Source organism: Pygocentrus nattereri, chromosome 24 (assembly GCF_015220715.1).
Source record: "Pygocentrus nattereri isolate fPygNat1 chromosome 24, fPygNat1.pri, whole genome shotgun sequence".
Taxonomy (NCBI): Eukaryota; Metazoa; Chordata; class Actinopteri; order Characiformes; family Serrasalmidae; genus Pygocentrus; species Pygocentrus nattereri.
Genome location: NC_051234.1, coordinates 9,587,274 through 9,605,250, shown reverse-complemented (window position 1 = coordinate 9,605,250; position 17,977 = coordinate 9,587,274). Strand labels below are relative to the sequence as shown.

Genomic DNA, 17,977 nt, shown 5'->3' with positions numbered 1-17,977 from the left:
GGGAATCATAAAACAAATGAAGATCATTTTCCCTATCAGGAATCGCTTGAGTACATCACACTCGTGTATAAAGTATTTGAACGACAATCAATATGTTTAAGAAGACATTTCATTAACTGGATTTGAAAGGATGTCCGGAATGTTTCTGCCTTTTACCACTGAAAGGAAACATATTCCACAGTTTCAGTGGCATGACCACATTAAAAAAAACAACATGCATTTGTGTCTAAATTTAATTTCATTTTGCCCTCAGTAAAGTCTAATGGTTAGCCGTCTCCTCAGTCGTGGGCTGGACCGGAAGGTTGCCGGCTCAATCCCCAGTGCAGACAGTTCATGACTGAGATGTCCTTGAGCAAGACACCTAACTGCTCCCCGGGCGCCGTGGATAGGGCTGCCCACTGCTCTGGGCAAATGTGCTCACTGCCCCCTAGTGTGTGTATTCACTAGTCTGTATGTGGTGTTTCACTTCACGGATGGGTTAAATGCGGAGGTGGAATTTCCCCATTTGTGGGATTAAAAAAAGTATCACTTACTTACTAATGGAAATCCACACGAGAAGCCGGTGAATAAGCAGCTAACTGCAGCTCTGTGAGGAGGGGACTTTTACGTAGTAAAATATTTAGCAGAAATAGGCTGTACTGAATGGGAACAGGGGCTGATACACTGTTGTGTCAAAATAAAGCTATATTAAAGGGGAAAGTGACGTGGAAAATTATTTAGCAAAAACTACATCAACGTGCATAAATACTGTCCGATTGGTCTTTTATTCTGTGATTTTACTGACACTGACGTATTTGTTTGTATGATGTTTTTATGTGAAATACAGCTACAAAGCAATTTCTCCTTGTGAGATAATAAAGTATAAAATGGTAATAACAAAAAACAATATCTATATATATATATTATACTATATACTATACATTTAACACTTTAACCCACTTTAAAACTATTAGACACAAAAAAGGTTTAATTTAATGTTAGTAAGTGTTGCAAAGTGTTAGCTGAAATACATATTCAAAAAGTGGGATGTAATGACACTAATGGCACACAGTGTTTGAAATAAAGGTTCTGTGCAGTTACATTCTTCATTCATCAAGGTACAAACAATGTAAATATAACCTCAAAGGTACAACAGAGGATTAAAGGTCCAATTGTGTACCGAACAATAAAACTATAAAGCCTGGAGACGAGACGGAGTGTGGAGACAACTTAGAAAATATCATTTCAGTGGATTGTGGTATAGTTATGTTCCCTGACAAAAGGTTCTGACATGTTCCCTTCAGGGTACCATCCCAGGGACAGTTTACTACCTTTATTTCTGAGAGTGTAAGCAGAAGGGGTAGCAAAGTGTTTAGCACAACTATTAATGTGTTTAATGGAAGAAAAAAAAAACATTTGGCAGAAATAGGCTGTTGAGTGGGAATGGGATGTGGCAAAGTGTTTAAAAACATGGGCATCTTAAGTAGGATCCATCCATCCATCCATCCATCCATTTGCTAAGCTGCTTCTCCCTCAGGGTCGCAGGGGGGTGCCAGAGCCTATCCCAGCAGTCATCGGGCGGAAGGCAGGATACACCCTGGACAGGTCGCCAGTCCATCGCAGGGCAGACAGACACAGACAGTCACTCACACACTCACACCCAGGGGCAATTTAGCATGTCCAATTGGCCTGACTGCATGTCTTTGGACAGTGGGAGGAAACCGGAGAACCCGGAGGAAACCCACGCAGACACGGGGAGAACATGCAAACTCCTTCAGTAGGATCCATAGGTAGTAAACAGTTTGGCAGAACTAAGGCTCAGTGGGAATGGGTGTTCCAAAGTGTTATACACAAACACTCTTTTTGCTAAAAAATTCTGTCAGACACAAGCCGATATTCAATAATACAGTGTATTACAATATTCCACACGATATTGTTGCTGTGGATGCAGAAATACAATGACTGCATTTTGCTGAGATAGCAAGCGTATATCGGTCTGCTGGCTTGATAAGGTTGGCACTCCGCTGAGTGTTTACCACTGCTGGTCCCCCTTTTGACCACCCAGATTACTGTCCTGTATACAAGATCTAACTAGTTTTTAATCTCCTCAGATTTTGAAATATGCACAGTCAAGACAAATACGTCAAACTACCAAGGGAACAAATGACTGACTGGCCTGATATGAAATGATTTAGTTAGAATTTGGTTGTTTTCATGTTCACCATGTTTGATTAGTGTATAATCACTACAACTATGAATCATGTTTTCGTTCGCTTAGAATGAGCCCTTCATATCCACATAGGGAGCACAGCACACTGCAGTTGCTCACCATCCGCTGCATGAGCTACAACAAGCCTTTGTGATGTCAGAACATCAGCCTCACTGGAATCTCCAATGACAAACATGACATGTAACTTTATTCTAAGAAGTTCAGATCTGGTTCAGCAAAAAGCTGAAAGAGAGTTTAGTTCAGGAGTTTAAATGAGAAAGAGTTTAAAAGAAACACTTGATGGTGGTACTTCAGGGGTTCTTTAATAAAGAAAATGCTTCTATATAGAACCATGAATGCTCAAAGAACCCTTTGGATGATTAAAGTTGAAAGGGCTCTTCAGATTGATGGAGAATGTAGATGGTTTGATGTAGATGGTTCCCTATAGCACCTGTTTGAAAAGCCTGACATCGTAACAATAGAAGAACCCTTTTCAAAAAGATTCTGTATAGAATGGCCACCGTAGGATCTACTACACGTTTGGAAAGGGAGGGGTGAGGGAGGGGGATTCAGCTGGTTGCAGTCTTCAACCTCACCACTAAATCTTACACACCGCATCTTTAATCATCGATGGCAAAAGGCCAGTGGGCCGTTAGCTTTGCCGTCAGTGGACCATCACCACTCTTACTGTCTGGGTGGTCAAACTAGTAGTAGTTTCAGAGCTTATTTAGACACACAGAGCAGCTGCTTCCTCAGGCTCCCACTACACTGTCACACTGTGATCTCCAGCTTTATGTGATGTTTGTACAGCTGCTTCAGTCTGAGCACCTTCACAGCTCATAATAAAGACTGCAAGGCTCGACTGTCACACTGTACGTACTGTAATGGCAACAAAAACACACAGACCTGGAGTCCAGTTGGAAATAAATGACCGCTGTGCATTTAGGGAAAGATAGAAATATTCCAAATGGAAAACCAACAAACTACTGCTAACAAATAGAGTGTGGTCTCTGTAGAGCAGGGGTCTCAAACTCAACCAGTAAAAACGCCATATTATAAAGTCTCAGCTGTGTTTTGATTTCGTTTTTATCTAACATTTCGCCTTGACCTGAAAAAGCCAGTGTTTATTCGAAACCTGCCAAAACTGCAACAAGACAGGCACTGAATGCTTATTCAAAAGGATTTCTCAATAAAAATAAAATGTTTTCCTTTTGCGTAACTGCTGGCCCATAGATTGTTGTTGTGGGTCAGAACGCACACTAGGTTGCAGTGAATGCTGGGGACTGTAGTGCATCTCAAGCTGAAATGGGCTAATAAGAAAAAATAGGAAATTATTTTTACTTTGACAAAATGTGTCATTTGACAGGGGCTGTTGAAACATTTGCGTATATGAACATATCTTCTACATGTAGCTCTTTTATTTTTAACACAATATCATGATATGATAACCCATGATAAAAGATTAGATAATTAACTTGGTTTTCATTTTTTACTTTAATTATATGGCTTCCATTTTAAAGATATTAACACACACACACATTTATTACATTCAGCATAACAGACTTACACTCATACAGACTGTTTAAAGTATTATTCAGAGCTTTACTGACAAACACCTCTCTGTTCCGTATCAGAGATCTTATGACGCCACTTCATTCTTTTCTTTCTTATTTCTTTCCATCCTGTTTGTCTTTTTCCACTTGGCACCGACAGACGAGTCCATTCTGGCTCTTCGCTTCCTCTCCCTCTTTAATCGAAGCGAGGTGTAATGATCTCTTCGCTCTTCTTTTCTTTTAAAGATCTTGTGGTTGGCATTTATTTCTGAATGTTTTTTCACCTCGTCTGGACATCAGCAGCTGCGGTGGCAGATAAAGACGTCACGAAGCGGAAATGCTGAAATGTTCACACCTCGTTAGCATTTTCCTATCTCACACCCCTCTCTCTCTCTTTCTCTCTCTGTCAGAAAGACTACAGAGCAGGTTTATGAAGCCAAAATAATGTTAAAATAAGAAAAAAGATAAAAACATCTGAAAAAAAAACAAACAGAACAAAACAACAAAAACCCAGGAAAATCAGAAAAAACTGAACAAATTTGAACAGCAATGCAAATACAATAAATCTGAAAAATAAGTAAAAACAAACCAAGTCCTCTTGTTTAAATGTGTCAACAAGTAGTCAAGACATCATTCAGTACATAAATCACACCACACTACTCGTTCTATGACTAAATAACTAAATGTGCATGTAATTCCACAGAAAAACAAAAAGCTTCAAACAAAAACAAAGTGGTAATAACGCATGTACAGCTTACAGAACACAGTTAAATGAAACCTTCGTTTTTTCCTTCTTTTATATGTTTTTTTAAACATTTAAGTAAATGAAGAGCTTTAACCAGCGTTTCATATCAGAGCAAAACCTCCCGTCACTGATTTTACAGTGTTTGAAAACACTGCTGTTTACGTTGTGTTAAATTTTATGATGGATGGACCGACAGAAACGGTCAAAAATGACTTTGAATGAAATTTCTTTATATTAACTCAAACTGACGTTTTCTTTGTCCTATAAAATTCCCATTCTGGAGATCTGATGTATCAATGCTGTGTGATTTATTTTCTAAATACACTCAGAAAAAGTGCAGCTACTCCAGTTCTCCTGCCAAATACAGCAAAATTGAGTAAACCTCACTCAACAAGCTTCATTACCTCTCTAAAGAGCCTTCACCAGCCAACGTATCCCGAGGTTAATTGTGTGCTGGCGAGGATTCGAGCAGAGGAGCGAACGGCTGCGGAGGAGACACTTTAAATGTAAATACTGGGTTTAAACTGAGTCGAATAGCCAATGACACTAATGTTCAAAAAGCCAATGAGGTCTGAAGCTAAACTTACACTAATATTTCGTTTTGTTTTAGGGAGCAAAGAGCCGACAGAGAGAAGCATCCCCAGCTCTAATAAATGGAAAAAAAAAACTAAATCAAAGTTTCTGAGTCCATGTTAAAAGAACTTGACAGGAGTGGCATTTAGTTACGCAGCAGTAAGGGCGGGAACAGCGGTGCTGAAACACCGAACTCAAACAGGAAATCTGCCATAGAGCACACCATCTCATTTCGGTTCAGCCTTCGTGGGTCTACACTGCCTTCATAGACCACAGGCCTTTGAAGGATGCACCTCCTTGAATTGGGACATAGCCTACATGTTTGTTTTTGCAGCATCGCAAAAACAAAGAATTCAAAACAGGCTTTTTTTGCAGTGTAGTTTCCGTATGTGGACTGTATGGCGTGTGTGCACAAAAAAAGTGAGGGAATTTCAGTTTTCATGATTTTGGCTGGAGCCCAATTGAACTACAGAGTCGCTAAGTCACTGAAACAAAAAAGTAAACAGAAGGAAACAAATACACTCATAACCTCTTTCTGCAACACCATTCACTGGCAGACTGGACACTGACTCGTCCATTTTTAATTAGCGTAATGCATAAATGAATAAATGCATAATTCTTTTTATTATCAGAAGATCTAGATCTCTGTTGTCTCTCTGTGTGACTGTGCTGAGCTGCTAGTGAGCAATGAGGGGTGAAAGGGGAGGGTGAGAAACCCCTGCTGTGAAAAACTATTCATACGACTGCACACAGATGGCCGTACCGAGATAAAACGGCAGCTTTCATCATATCAACAGTCCTGTACAGCCGACACAATAAACAGTTTTCAAACACAATAAACACACTTATAGAAATGTCGACTCGCTCGCCTACGAAGATGAAAATATAGCTCATTTGTAAATCATGCACACTTCTATTGAAATAAATCCTGTCAATGTTATTGAAAAACATGGCGAAACGGGCAGGAACTGAGTTTATCTTCAGTGAAAAGAGGCTAAAGAGCCTTTTTAATGGAAGCTATTTGTAAATAAGCTGTTAAACCCTTTGATATTTAAAGAGCCCTTATGCAACGTGAAGGTTCTTCACCAGTTAAAGGTTTTTTTTTGAGCTGCATGTTGGTTTAGGAAGCTTTATTCCTAAGACTGTATGCAGATGTAAATCAATTGCGTATAAATAATCTGCTGATAACACAGTGGGGAGTCTATAATGAGCACTAAGCTTATCTGAGGTGCTTCCTCTATTGAATTTTTGGTTTTCAGTCTGACGTCCTCGGCAGCTCACTGGTCCTGCTTCAGTGTGATCATGGGCTGAAAAACAGAAAAATCAAACTTATTCATGTGACGCACAGGGCAGCACAACAACATCTGGCAATATGCAAATGAGTCCTCTAACCAATGAACCGCAGGAAGGTGTTTTTAATTGGGGGTGCTTCTCCTGAGTGGCGCAAGTGTCTAAGTGTTGTCCCTATCAGGAGATCGCGAGTTCGATTCCTGGTGATACTATAGCCTCTGTGGCCGGGAGTCCTAGAGAGCACAATTGGCCTCGCTCTCTGGGTGGGTAGGATGGCCCAGCCTTCACATCCCCATCACTCAGCTAGTCAGTGCAGCCATATGTTACGGTTGGGCGTTCGGCTGTCCAGTGGCAGCTCAAAAAGCTGTGGTGGAGCTTCACAGGCCTCGGAGGAAGCCTGTGCTAGCCTTCACCCTCATAGCGCTGGTGGCATCGTGAGACTGGGGAATTGGAGACGACTACATTGGGGAGAAAAACGAAGAAAAAAAAAATTGGGGGTGCTGAAATTTTAAGTAGCGTGATACGAGACATGTGATGTCTTGCAAAAGATTTCCCTCTTTTAATGTGATTTTTTCACTCCATTTTTTGATTGACATCGAATAGAACGTCACATACAGAGCTGTAATGAGGAGAAAGGCAAAAATAGATACATCGAACTAACACATCATATCTGAGCTCTCTCATTCTGGATAAACTTAATGCAAATGAACCAAATAGTGACCAATCAGATGATTGAAATGTGGCATGCAGTCATAGTGCCAACTGTATAAATATCAGGTTGAGCTCAGTGCTTTCAGATGAAGAAGAATGTGGTTTTGCTCCAGTCAGTCTGTAAAGCGTTTCACAGCCTGTCTTGCTCGCTGAATTGCATTCTGTTTGTTTCTGATTGATTACAGTTTGTTTACTTGTTCAGCTGCTGATTGAGAAGCTCACTTAGGACCAACGACAGGTTAAGAATTTGATGTAGTCCTCAGGTCACTCTCATCGCCACAATCTGGCCAAACGGACTGCAGTCCAAATATTGTTTTATTGAAGTTATATAATGTGTCCATTTTCAGTCATGGTAAAAAAATGTGCTGATATCACAAATAACGTCTGGGGTAGAGTGTGTCTCAGTCAGACTGTGCTACTGGAACAACGTGTTGTATAAACAAAAAGAAAGTGTTTTTCTTAATGGGACACAATTTTTTATTTTCTTGCTGGGTCTAATAAAAAAACCCAAGGCTACAAGCAGCTTATTGCTTTTAATATTCATACTAGACTAAATAAATAACACTTATTAGTCCCACACCGGGGAAATTTCATTTCCACATTTAACCCATCCATGCAGTGAAACACCACATACACACTAGTGAAGATACACACACTAGGGGGCAGTAAACACTCTTGCCCGTAGCGGTGGGCAGCCCTATCCACAGCGCCCAGGGAGCAGTTGGGGGTTTGGTGCCTTGTTCAAAGGCGTTTCAGTGACGTACTGTCGGCTCAGGGGATCGAACCAGCAAGCTTCCGGTCACAAGGCCGGTTCCCTAACCTCCAGCCCATGACTGCCCCCTTATAATAAATATATTTTATGTTTATAAATATGGTAATGGCTGCGATTTGGTCTTGGTAGATCACTATAATGCACCACTTCAAGAGATCTAGTGTTCCTGTTAATAGTTTCAAAAAGTAGAGGAAAAAGTAAAGCAAATATTGAATTGTTTCAAATGCAACTGGTCACTTTTCAGCCAATCAGATTGTGTAAAAAAAGTCTCGACTCAGTTTTTCTTCTGAAATGAAGGTGTTGGTGTGCTGCAGTAACAGCCTCTACTCTTCTGGGAAGACTTTACACTAGATGAACATAGCTGTGAGGATTTGGCTGAGCATTAATGAGGTCAGGTACTGATGCTGGATGGTCAGTTCTGGACACTCGGGATATGTTCTGGATATTCAGTTTTTTTATTACAGTCCACTTTTTATTACAATGAACACTATCGATCTGAGCGAAAATTCAAATATTGGAAATTCATTTAGGAATTTATGAACTTCTTAGTGTTGGAAACAAATGTTTGTGCACCCTTGTGAAATGACATGTTTTGTTGGTTTTTTAACTGAATAAGTTAACACATCCTCTGCAGAGACACACGTCTGCACTTTTCAATGCACATTTACTGCTTCTTTGCTACATTTAATGTATTACGTTTTAGGGTTTTTTTCTAAGCTGTTAAATTCAGAAAATAAATAGAAATTGTGCACTAAAATTTGCCATAATGACAGTGTGCCTCCAAGTCTGAACGTGAGCTCCAGTTAAAGGAATGAGACTCAAAAACAAATCTCACCTTTTATAAAAAATAATGCAGAGCATTTAATATGATTTTTCTTAGTTTTTAAATGTTAAATATTGTTTATTTCCAGGTTTTAAAAGAAAAGATCTCTGATTTTCAATGTGGTCTCAGACTTTTAGACACCACTGCACTTACATTTATAAAATATAGAAACTGGGACTAAATCTGCCTGGATCAGCATTACAGAGAAATACAACACTTTATTTCTGTAGTGTTTCAATCACAGTAAAAAATAGATGCAGGTATTTTCGTGAACTCCAACTCATCCCAAAGGTACTGAATAGAGCTCCATTACTCTAGAGGACACAGCTCCACTGCTCTACAGCCCAATGCTGGGGGGCTTTATAGTCCTCTAGGCCACGCTTAGCATTGGACATGGCGACAATAAGCTCCAGAGTGTCCCATTCTATTGGTTAGTGCTTTTCTATGGAGACTGAATGCCGGTGTCAGGTAAGGGTGTGACCTGTGCTGATGTGTAACAGGGTGTTATACGTTACCAGGGTGTTGAAATGCACTCTGCAGACAGCTTTACTCTCCCAATAGATGAGCACTGCAGCGAGGATAAACTGGACCGCATGTAGCGCTACAAGCACACCTTTTAGCCCAATGTACATATCGTTATCGGTCTGCAAAAACAGAAACAGGGTACAAGCCACAGAATGAGTACTGACCATCAGTTCCTTTTTCTAATGAACCAAAGTGCAAACTGCTGTGTATTACACAGTCGTATGTAGTTTGGGCACATATATTTGTTTATTTTCTAAGTGAAAATAAGTTAGTAAGGGCTTATTTTTGACGTAGTTTGTAAACATAGTTACACACCATTCACTACTCTGTCCACAGTGCATACATGGATATAACAGAGCTCACGTACATATCAGCCTTAAATGCACAGTAAAAAGAACAACTTGTTTAGGGGATATAAAGAAGTTGGAGAATGGTCAGGTGAAAATAATTATGACCGTTTTTTGGACATAAAAGTGGATAAATGTTATAAGTAGCCAAAAAATAACAAAAGTGTAGGATACTGGACCTTTAACATCCTCTGCAGGAAATACATTTACGGCATTTGGTTGACGCTCTTGTCCAGAGTGACTTACAATTTGATCATTTTACACAGGTAGGCCAAGGTGGTGTTAGGAGTCTTGCCCAAGGACTCTTATTGGTATAGTGTAGGGTGCTTACCCAGGTGGGGGATTGAACCCCAGTCTACAGCATAGAAGGCAAAGGTGTTACCCACTACACTAACCAACCAACCATATATTTTAATGTGCAATTTCAATTCTGTAGCTGAGTTTAGCTGTTAAAAAGTAACACAGAAAACGGGTCAGTCTACATAAAACGTGCATTTTTGTGTTTATAGGTATATTACACTTAAAATGTTAATGTTACAATTTATTTATATTTAAAAATAAGTTATTTTAAAAATGATACCTTATTGAGCCTCAATTTAGGAATATTGTTTTTTAAAAATCAATTCTCTACAATTCCAAGCACCACAGAAGAGCTCATCCCCACAGTCATGTGTAAAGGGTGTGGCCATATTTTTAGGTAAAAATGTTTTTCTGCAATTTTAACTACAATAATCTATACGTGACTATGAAATATATGATTTAAATGACATAAAGAAAACAAATGCAAAATAAGTATTATAAAGTATATCATGAACGTTCAGCAGGAGTCGTGTCACTGCTGTTACTGCGTTAAAAAAATGTCCCATTTTGAAATAAAAGTCACACCGATGACATCACAACTTCCTTTTTCTCAGGATCTATGAAGAAAAGCACATTGTGTCTTTCAGTTATCAGAGATTTTCTCATTTAGCTCATGATTTCATATGAAGCTTTTAGCTGACGTCACTGGTGTGACCGGCCTTATTCTGAGGTAATTGTGAAAAAATATAATACAAATAGATTAAATGATATATTTTAGTAGATTTTCCATAATTGATGAGATGTGGTTTGACGTTCTGTAGCAGTCATTATGTAAAATACATATTGCACATGTTTCTTATGTGCAATACCAAGGAGGATCAGTAACACCAGTGACACCTATGGCCCGAAAAGTGGACGTTTCTGTAGAATGTTCAGCTTTGTTTTGCATTCTTTACTAATTTAATACAAACTTTTCAGTCACAAATGATATTATTAGCATAAAAATTTGAACAAACAAAAAAAATCTGGAAATATTTCAACAAATAAACGAATGAATGAATGAATTTCTTAGTATTTTTTACAGGTGTGTGTAGAAGTTTAATCTGGCCTGTGCAAACGTTTTTACAAATTATATATTTTGTTTTCATCTTTTCTAATTTGTTTAAATAAACAGATACATAGAAATTGTGCATTTAAATTTGCCATAATGACAGCGAGCACTCGAGCTGGCCTTCATAAGCTTGTGCCTCTGATGAGCAGAAGAAATACACCCGAGAATCGTCAGAACACAAGCTTCAGTGGAAAGAATAAGACTCGAAACCAAATCTGACCTTTATAGTGACGCAGAAGTAGTGCGGAATCTTTAACATTTCATTGTTATACTTGAAACTTGTCTTTGTTTTAAAATGTTCTCAGATTTTCAACGTGGTCTCAGACTTTTAGACCCCACTGTACCTACATTTTGTGAAATATAGAAAGTGGGACTAAATCTGATCTATCGATATTTTAGTGCAGCGTCATTTAGACCTTCTGCTTGTCTGGAGTTCAATAAACACATCATCTAATATCAGCTAATATTAGTTAAATTAAACATGTTTTTAACATTAAACATATTTGAAGCAATACTCTACTCTGCTGTGGTCGATATAATTCTGATATCATCTGATATAATCGTCTAGACTTTCAAGAGATAATAGGCGGGAGCTGTTTTACCTTTGGCCGATCATAAGAATCTATCAGAGGACAAAGAGCAAGAGCTGCGATGGCCCAGAAAAGGCCGATGACATTGAAGATGAAGGACATTTTCATCTGTTTGCAGAGAGATAACAGACATGTTAGTCTCTTTGCACACTAAGGTTAGTGCCTAATATGACTTCCAGCAAGCTATATACCAAATAAATAAATAAATGAATAAGCAAAAGACAAATAATTAAGTAAATATTTTAAAAATAGGCATAAAATATATTGGGCATCCCCGTCAAGTGACAAGTGTTGTGTTGGTTTTCATAATGAAAATAAGTCAACACATTTTTTTCTGCAAATTTTCATAAGATTCTAACAAGAATTTAACATACTGTGAAAAAAATAAAACATATAATATAAAATGTGCCATAAGTTTTGCACAGGCCACATTTCATCCTTTATTTTTTTCTCACAGTATGTTAAATCCAGCAAATAAACAGTAGTTGTGCTTCGTTGTGTTCTCTGTAGAGGAAGTGTTCATTATTTTTTACTTCAATTATGATTTTAAAAAAATGACTTTAAACCAATAACAACATAGAATATGACCAGGGTGCCCTAACATTTTCACACGGCCGCCAACTTTTATACGTACCACAGGCATCAGTGGAGAATATCCAGCTGCATAGGTCAGAATGCCACACGCTATAAACTGAATGAAAGGAAAATTAAAAATGTGTTCATCACTATACAAATATGCAAAAGTTTGTGCACCCCGGTCAAGTTCCATGTTTTGCTGATTTTCTGAGTGAAAATAAGTTCTACAGAGTTCTACATCTTCTACAGAGACACAGTTCTGCACAATTATTGTTTGTTTGCTGAATTTAACATATTAAAAAATAAAACAGAGCATGTGGCCTGTGCAAAAGTCATGGCACATTTAATATTTCAGGTTTTATTTTTTCCAGTATGTTAAATTCAGCAAAAAATACCAATTGTGCACTAAAATTTGCAGAAAAATGTCACATTTGTCATGTGTTCCCTGTAGAGGACGAGTGAACTTATTTTCCCTTAGAAAATCAGCAAAACATGAAATATGGCAGGGGGTGTTCAAGCTGTTGTATACAACTGTAAACAAACATATCATGTAATATAACTAGAACATCAATGTTGACTTTCAGATGAGGTTATATATATGTATGAGATATATTCTCTTATGCCTCTTTAAATAAGTATTCTGTAAATAACTTTAAACCATGTGGCACTTCAGTACATAAATATATACAAAAACATGTTCGTACACTGTGGACTGATCTGCTGTTGTAATACAGTTTGTGTTTTGAAGATTAAATATCTTCTTCAGAGCTCAGTGAAATGATAATTGAAGTTTGAGGAGTGATGGGATTATTTCTAAAGCACTTCACATCGCAGTTCAGGAGAGATCTGGGAGTTGTATTTATTCCTGTGCAGCCCAACATTCAGATTGTGTTCAAAATCCAAACACGTACGACAAAAAACATCAGTTCGCATCAGGTTTCTACACTGTAATTAAAATAAGCATACTGAACTGCACCTTTCATGCTGCTTCTAACACAATGAGGCCTTAAAATGAACCGATGTTTCAAAATCTCTGCATAATTCCCTGGTTGAGATGTACACAGATACAGAGAGATTCAGAGCAGTTTGGTGTGAAATGGTTCAGGTGTCTTTACAGTGGTGGTGATAGGAGCCAGGGGTCATCATGACTACAACACAAATACAGACATTTTATTTACAATCCAAAACCACCAGTCAACCTACTCATTTCTTCTGAGGTTTATGTGGAGTGTTGATGATAAAAAATAGTGGAAAATATGAAATTCTAAGTTTTCTTTGGGGACTATTTTGCCCCACAACACCCTGCATTATATGTATCCCTCCACCATGAATGGATTTTAAGGCCAAAATCTCAAAACTATCATAAAACAGTGTCTCAGTCATGAGGCAGTGAATTGATAACCATTTCATGTAGTTTCTGTGAGAGAGCTTTTAGAGGTGGACGTCTGGTTCCTATCACCACCACTGTGAACAGTTCTGACTCGGTATGTTTCTCTAGAACAGAGCGATTCACACCAAACCACTCTGAATGACTCTGTTTACATCTTAACCATTAAATTATGCATAAATTGTAAAAATAGGTGGAGTTACCCTTTAATCTTTAAACCACAGTACTTCTGTGGTATAGCTGCTGAAAATAAGGCCAAATTCACATTGAAAGCCTGTTTCCTGTTCTGTTTATATGCGTGTCCCTACTTATTTATCTCTTCTGAAACAGAACAAGCATTTATACTGAGACTTATTTCATTAGAACACTCTACAGTGTTCGAAAAGAAAACCTCGGCAGTGTGTTTCACCCCACGCTGAAGTAAACGAGCTGTTTCTTGGGAGTTTGAATGTAATGTGATGGTCGTCTTACCACAGAGCTGGGCACAATGTGGGAGGCGTGTGTGCTGCCGTAGGAGCTGATAAAAACGGCCCCGAGACACAGGATGAAAACTCCAGTGGTGATCTGCGCCGCCTTCAGTACACAGAAAACAGAAGAAACACAAATATAAAACTGTATCTAGATCTATTTACCTCCATGAGTTCTAAATATAACCATTTCATGCTTAAATGGTTCTCTGCATAGTGAAATGATTCTTCAGGCTGATATAAAATGTTTTGTATGTCGCCGTTGTTGGAAGAAAACCTTGTATCTGCATTTTTTTCTATCGTTTTTCAGTTTTTGAAAATTCCTGTTGCTTTTTATATTGTGTTTAAATGTCATGAAGAATGGATCAAAAGAAACAGCACAAAGTGGCTTGGAAAAAAATCTGTTCCCATTCACTTACATTAAAAGTAAAGTAGGTTTTTTCCCTCTCCTGTAAAGTTACCATTACAATGGTAAGTTAGATATGAGGTCAGATACGAGGTTTTCTTCCGACAACAGCGATATGGTTCTATAAAGAAGGGTTTCTGTGATGATAGGACAGGAAATGGTTAAACTGACACAAATCACAATATATTATTTATTTGATTGTATTTATTCTAATGTTAGTGTTTTTCAACAAATGAATGGATAATATTAATTATATTAATATTAATATAAATTAGTAGATACAATTTTAAGTTTTACAGACATTTTATAGGAGTGGGACAATTTTCTTAAGTTCGTGGAAGTCAATGCAGCAAGATTTTATTCCACAAGTAATTCCATCACAACATGCTCACATGATGTAAACAATGGCTCTTGATATTATGAAAAAAAAGAAAAGGGAAAAAATGTGAGAAAATGGTAATGATATCTATGCTTTTATAATAGAAAACAAATTAATATATAAATTAACAAAAAAATAGCATAAATTAATAACAAAACATTTACAAGCATGTTGGCACGCATTTTAGGACGTTAGTTAGTCTGATAGTCTTGGGCAATATATATATTACAAATTATATATAAACATAATTTGAAAATGCCTCTTGCCCTTTTACACAGTATGTAAATTTCATGATAAATGGACTGAAAAACAGCCCAAAATTACTTGAAAAAAAGTTCTGGTTCCATTGACTTAACAGTAAATTAAAACAGTACATTAACAGTAAAGTATGTTTTTTTCCTTCTGTAAAGTTACCATTTTAGATATGTGTACACACATACACACACATATACATATATATATATATATATATATATATATATATATATATATATATATATGCAAGGTGTGTAAATAGTCCCAAACGAACCACAGATCGTTATTTTTTAGATTTTCCCAACATCAACAATACATATAAACTTGTGTAGGTTCACTGGTGGTTCTGGATGGTAAATAAAATGTCTATATTTGTGTTGTAGTCGTGGCGACCCCTGGTTCCTATCACCACCACTGTAAAGCCATCTGAACCATTTCACACCAAATCTCAGACCCTGAATTATACAGAAATCGTGAAATATTTAAGTACAATGTTGATGGATTTGTGATTCCCTGAGTATTACAACGCTTTCAAATGCTACTTTCACTTCTGCTAAACCTTAAAACTGCTAAAACATTAGTAAATAACATAGTCTAGTCCTTCTATTTCAGTTTGTATGTATTAATTCTCTTTTTTCGGGTATTAAAATCATTCTGTTGTGTTGGTTCAGCTGTGCTAAGGCTGACGCGCCTCACATTTAGCATTTCATTTTAGAACAAAAAGCTTAATAAATATCAGCTCCTATGTTGATAGATGTCTGATGTACTAAGATGTTCCACAGAGGAACTGAGTTTTCTGTAGACGGTGGCTTTTACTGAACCGTTTAGTAGAAGTAAAATTAGCCCACACTCTTAAAAAAACGATGGTTCTTTAACAAATGAAATGGTTCTATTTAGATCCATGAGTTCTATATAAAAGAGTTTCATGCTTAAATGATTCTCTGGGGACATGGTTCATCAGATTGATGGAAATGTGTTGTATATAGTTCTATACACAACCTTTTATGTTACTGTTACAAGCTTGACAAAAGCGAGAACCCGTTTAACAATACTAGAACCCCTTGACAATAGCAGAACCCTTTTTGGTGCTATACAGTACCACCACAACACATTCACTATCAATTTGAAGAACGAGTTCACCATGCAGAGAATTTATTTAAGCATGAAAAGGTTCTGAATGGAAAACATGGTTCCAAACCATTTCTTTACTAAAGAACCCTTAAAGAACCTTCTTTTTTAAGAGTGCAACTAAAAGCTACCTTCCTGATCGCCAAGTGCTTTGAGAGAGCTGACTTGAGGAGAAGTTCACTTACTCCCAGAGCCTTCGGTCGTCCCTTCAGAAAAACCTTGTACATGTCCTTGAACACGCAGGTGAACTTCTCAGGCATCAGCTGGCCATCTCTAGTATTCCTGATGTTCTGGAGGGGGATTGTGATGACCATGCAGTCATCCGATTTGAATGTGTACCTCATTGCCCTGCTAGAGACAAGTATACAGAGAAATGTGTGGACAAATTCTCCAGTCAAACTGTTATAAGCTGTAGCAGTGTAGCGTCAGTACCTTCAGAGCACCCATGACCTGACCAGAAGTGTGCAAAGTAGCCTAAACCCAGTGAAAGTGTTGATGCTTGAGTGAAATGTGTGCTATTTAAGGTGGAACGGAAAATTCCAAGACTAGCCATAGGGGTATTTTTAAAAAACAACTTTAAAATAAGCAAAAAAAAGCTACTAAAGTGCTGAGAACATCCAGCAACCATCAGGAACTGAAGTTCGTCTGGCTCTATTTTTCTCTTTTTGGCCTAAAATAAAATGCTAAACCACAAAGTTGAGAGGTGCATCCATGTAACCAGACGTTAGTGCAGATGCGAAACTGAGAAACAAAAAAGGTAACTTATCAAAACTTTAAAGCCCAAATCTCTACAGATTTTTCAAAATTTCTGCATAAATAAACACTTCATTGGCAAAACGAGTCACTCAGTGGTTTTACATTACATTACATTACATTTAGCAGACGCTTTTATCCAAAGCGACTTACAAATAATGAAGTACATAGAACAAACAATTCTAGAGAAACTCAGAATCGTTCACAGTGGTGGTGATAGGACCCAGACGTCCAGACAAAACCCAAAGAAAGCTTATTTTTTCACACTTATCACTATTTTCCATCATCAACCTTCCATATAAACCTCAGAAGACTCGTGGAGGATCAGTGGTGGTTTTGGATAGTAAATAAAACGTCTATATCTGTGCTGTAGTCATCGCAACCCCTGGTTCCTATCACCACCACTGTAAAGAAACCTGAGTCTCTACATACAATTAACCATTTCACACCAAACCTCTTTGAATGTCCTCATGTCTCCGCCGCTGAATTATGCAGAAGTTTTGCACAGCGGGTAGATTGACGAAAAATGTCATTGGAAAACACTTCAGAAGGCAGAAATGCGTTAAAAATGTACTTATATGATATATAATAGATGGAACTGAGTGGTAGTCAGCACTATCTGCCTCTAGAACCTACAATAGTCTACAATGTCAAGCTAATGAAGACTGAATTAACATTCACCTGTAATCCTTACAAGCATTTCTCATAAGATCAAAAGTGTGTTAACAATGTGAAGCAAAATGATTTTGGAGTTGTTTCGCATACCTGACTCAGAATTCAGGATCATCAACGCGAAGATCGGCATGAACACGAGCACGAAGGTTGTGGTGCTGACGGCTAAGCGAAAGCGAGGGAGAGAGGGAGGGAGGGAGCGAGAGCGAGAGAGAGAGAGAGAGAGAGAGAGAGAGAGTGTGAGAATGAGAGAGGTCACAGCAGTTTCATAGAGGAAGTGGCCAAATTCATCTAGATACACGTTTTTCCCTTTTTCTTCTTTTGCACTTTAATACACGTGTGCCTGCCTCACCGTACGAACAGCACAACCACACATGAGGTGAGCAAATAGCCTTCAGAGCTACTTAGCGTCAAATAATGCTAAAG

General features: G+C 37.9%; 1 protein-coding gene across 3 annotated transcripts; it reads right to left on the bottom strand.

The window, feature by feature from the left end:
• Positions 1-3,663: 3,663 nt before the first annotated feature.
• LOC119262337 lies at positions 3,664-17,756 on the bottom strand. Of its 3 annotated transcripts, none has more exons than XM_037533774.1 (7): positions 17,645-17,756; positions 16,312-16,477; positions 13,963-14,064; positions 12,163-12,219; positions 11,541-11,636; positions 9,171-9,299; positions 3,664-6,366 (listed from the first exon to the last, which is right to left on the bottom strand). In XM_037533774.1, the coding sequence occupies exons 2-7, from the start codon at positions 16,468-16,470 to the stop codon at positions 6,337-6,339; spliced, it is 573 nt and encodes a 190-aa protein (XP_037389671.1). In that variant the 5' UTR covers positions 16,471-16,477; positions 17,645-17,756; the 3' UTR covers positions 3,664-6,336. The 3 variants fall into 3 exon arrangements, with proteins under 3 accessions (XP_037389671.1, XP_037389669.1, XP_037389672.1); XM_037533772.1 differs by having other exon boundaries at positions 16,312-16,474; positions 17,645-17,755; XM_037533775.1 differs by lacking the exon at positions 17,645-17,756 and adding an exon at positions 16,559-16,621.
• Positions 17,757-17,977: the final 221 nt, after the last annotated feature.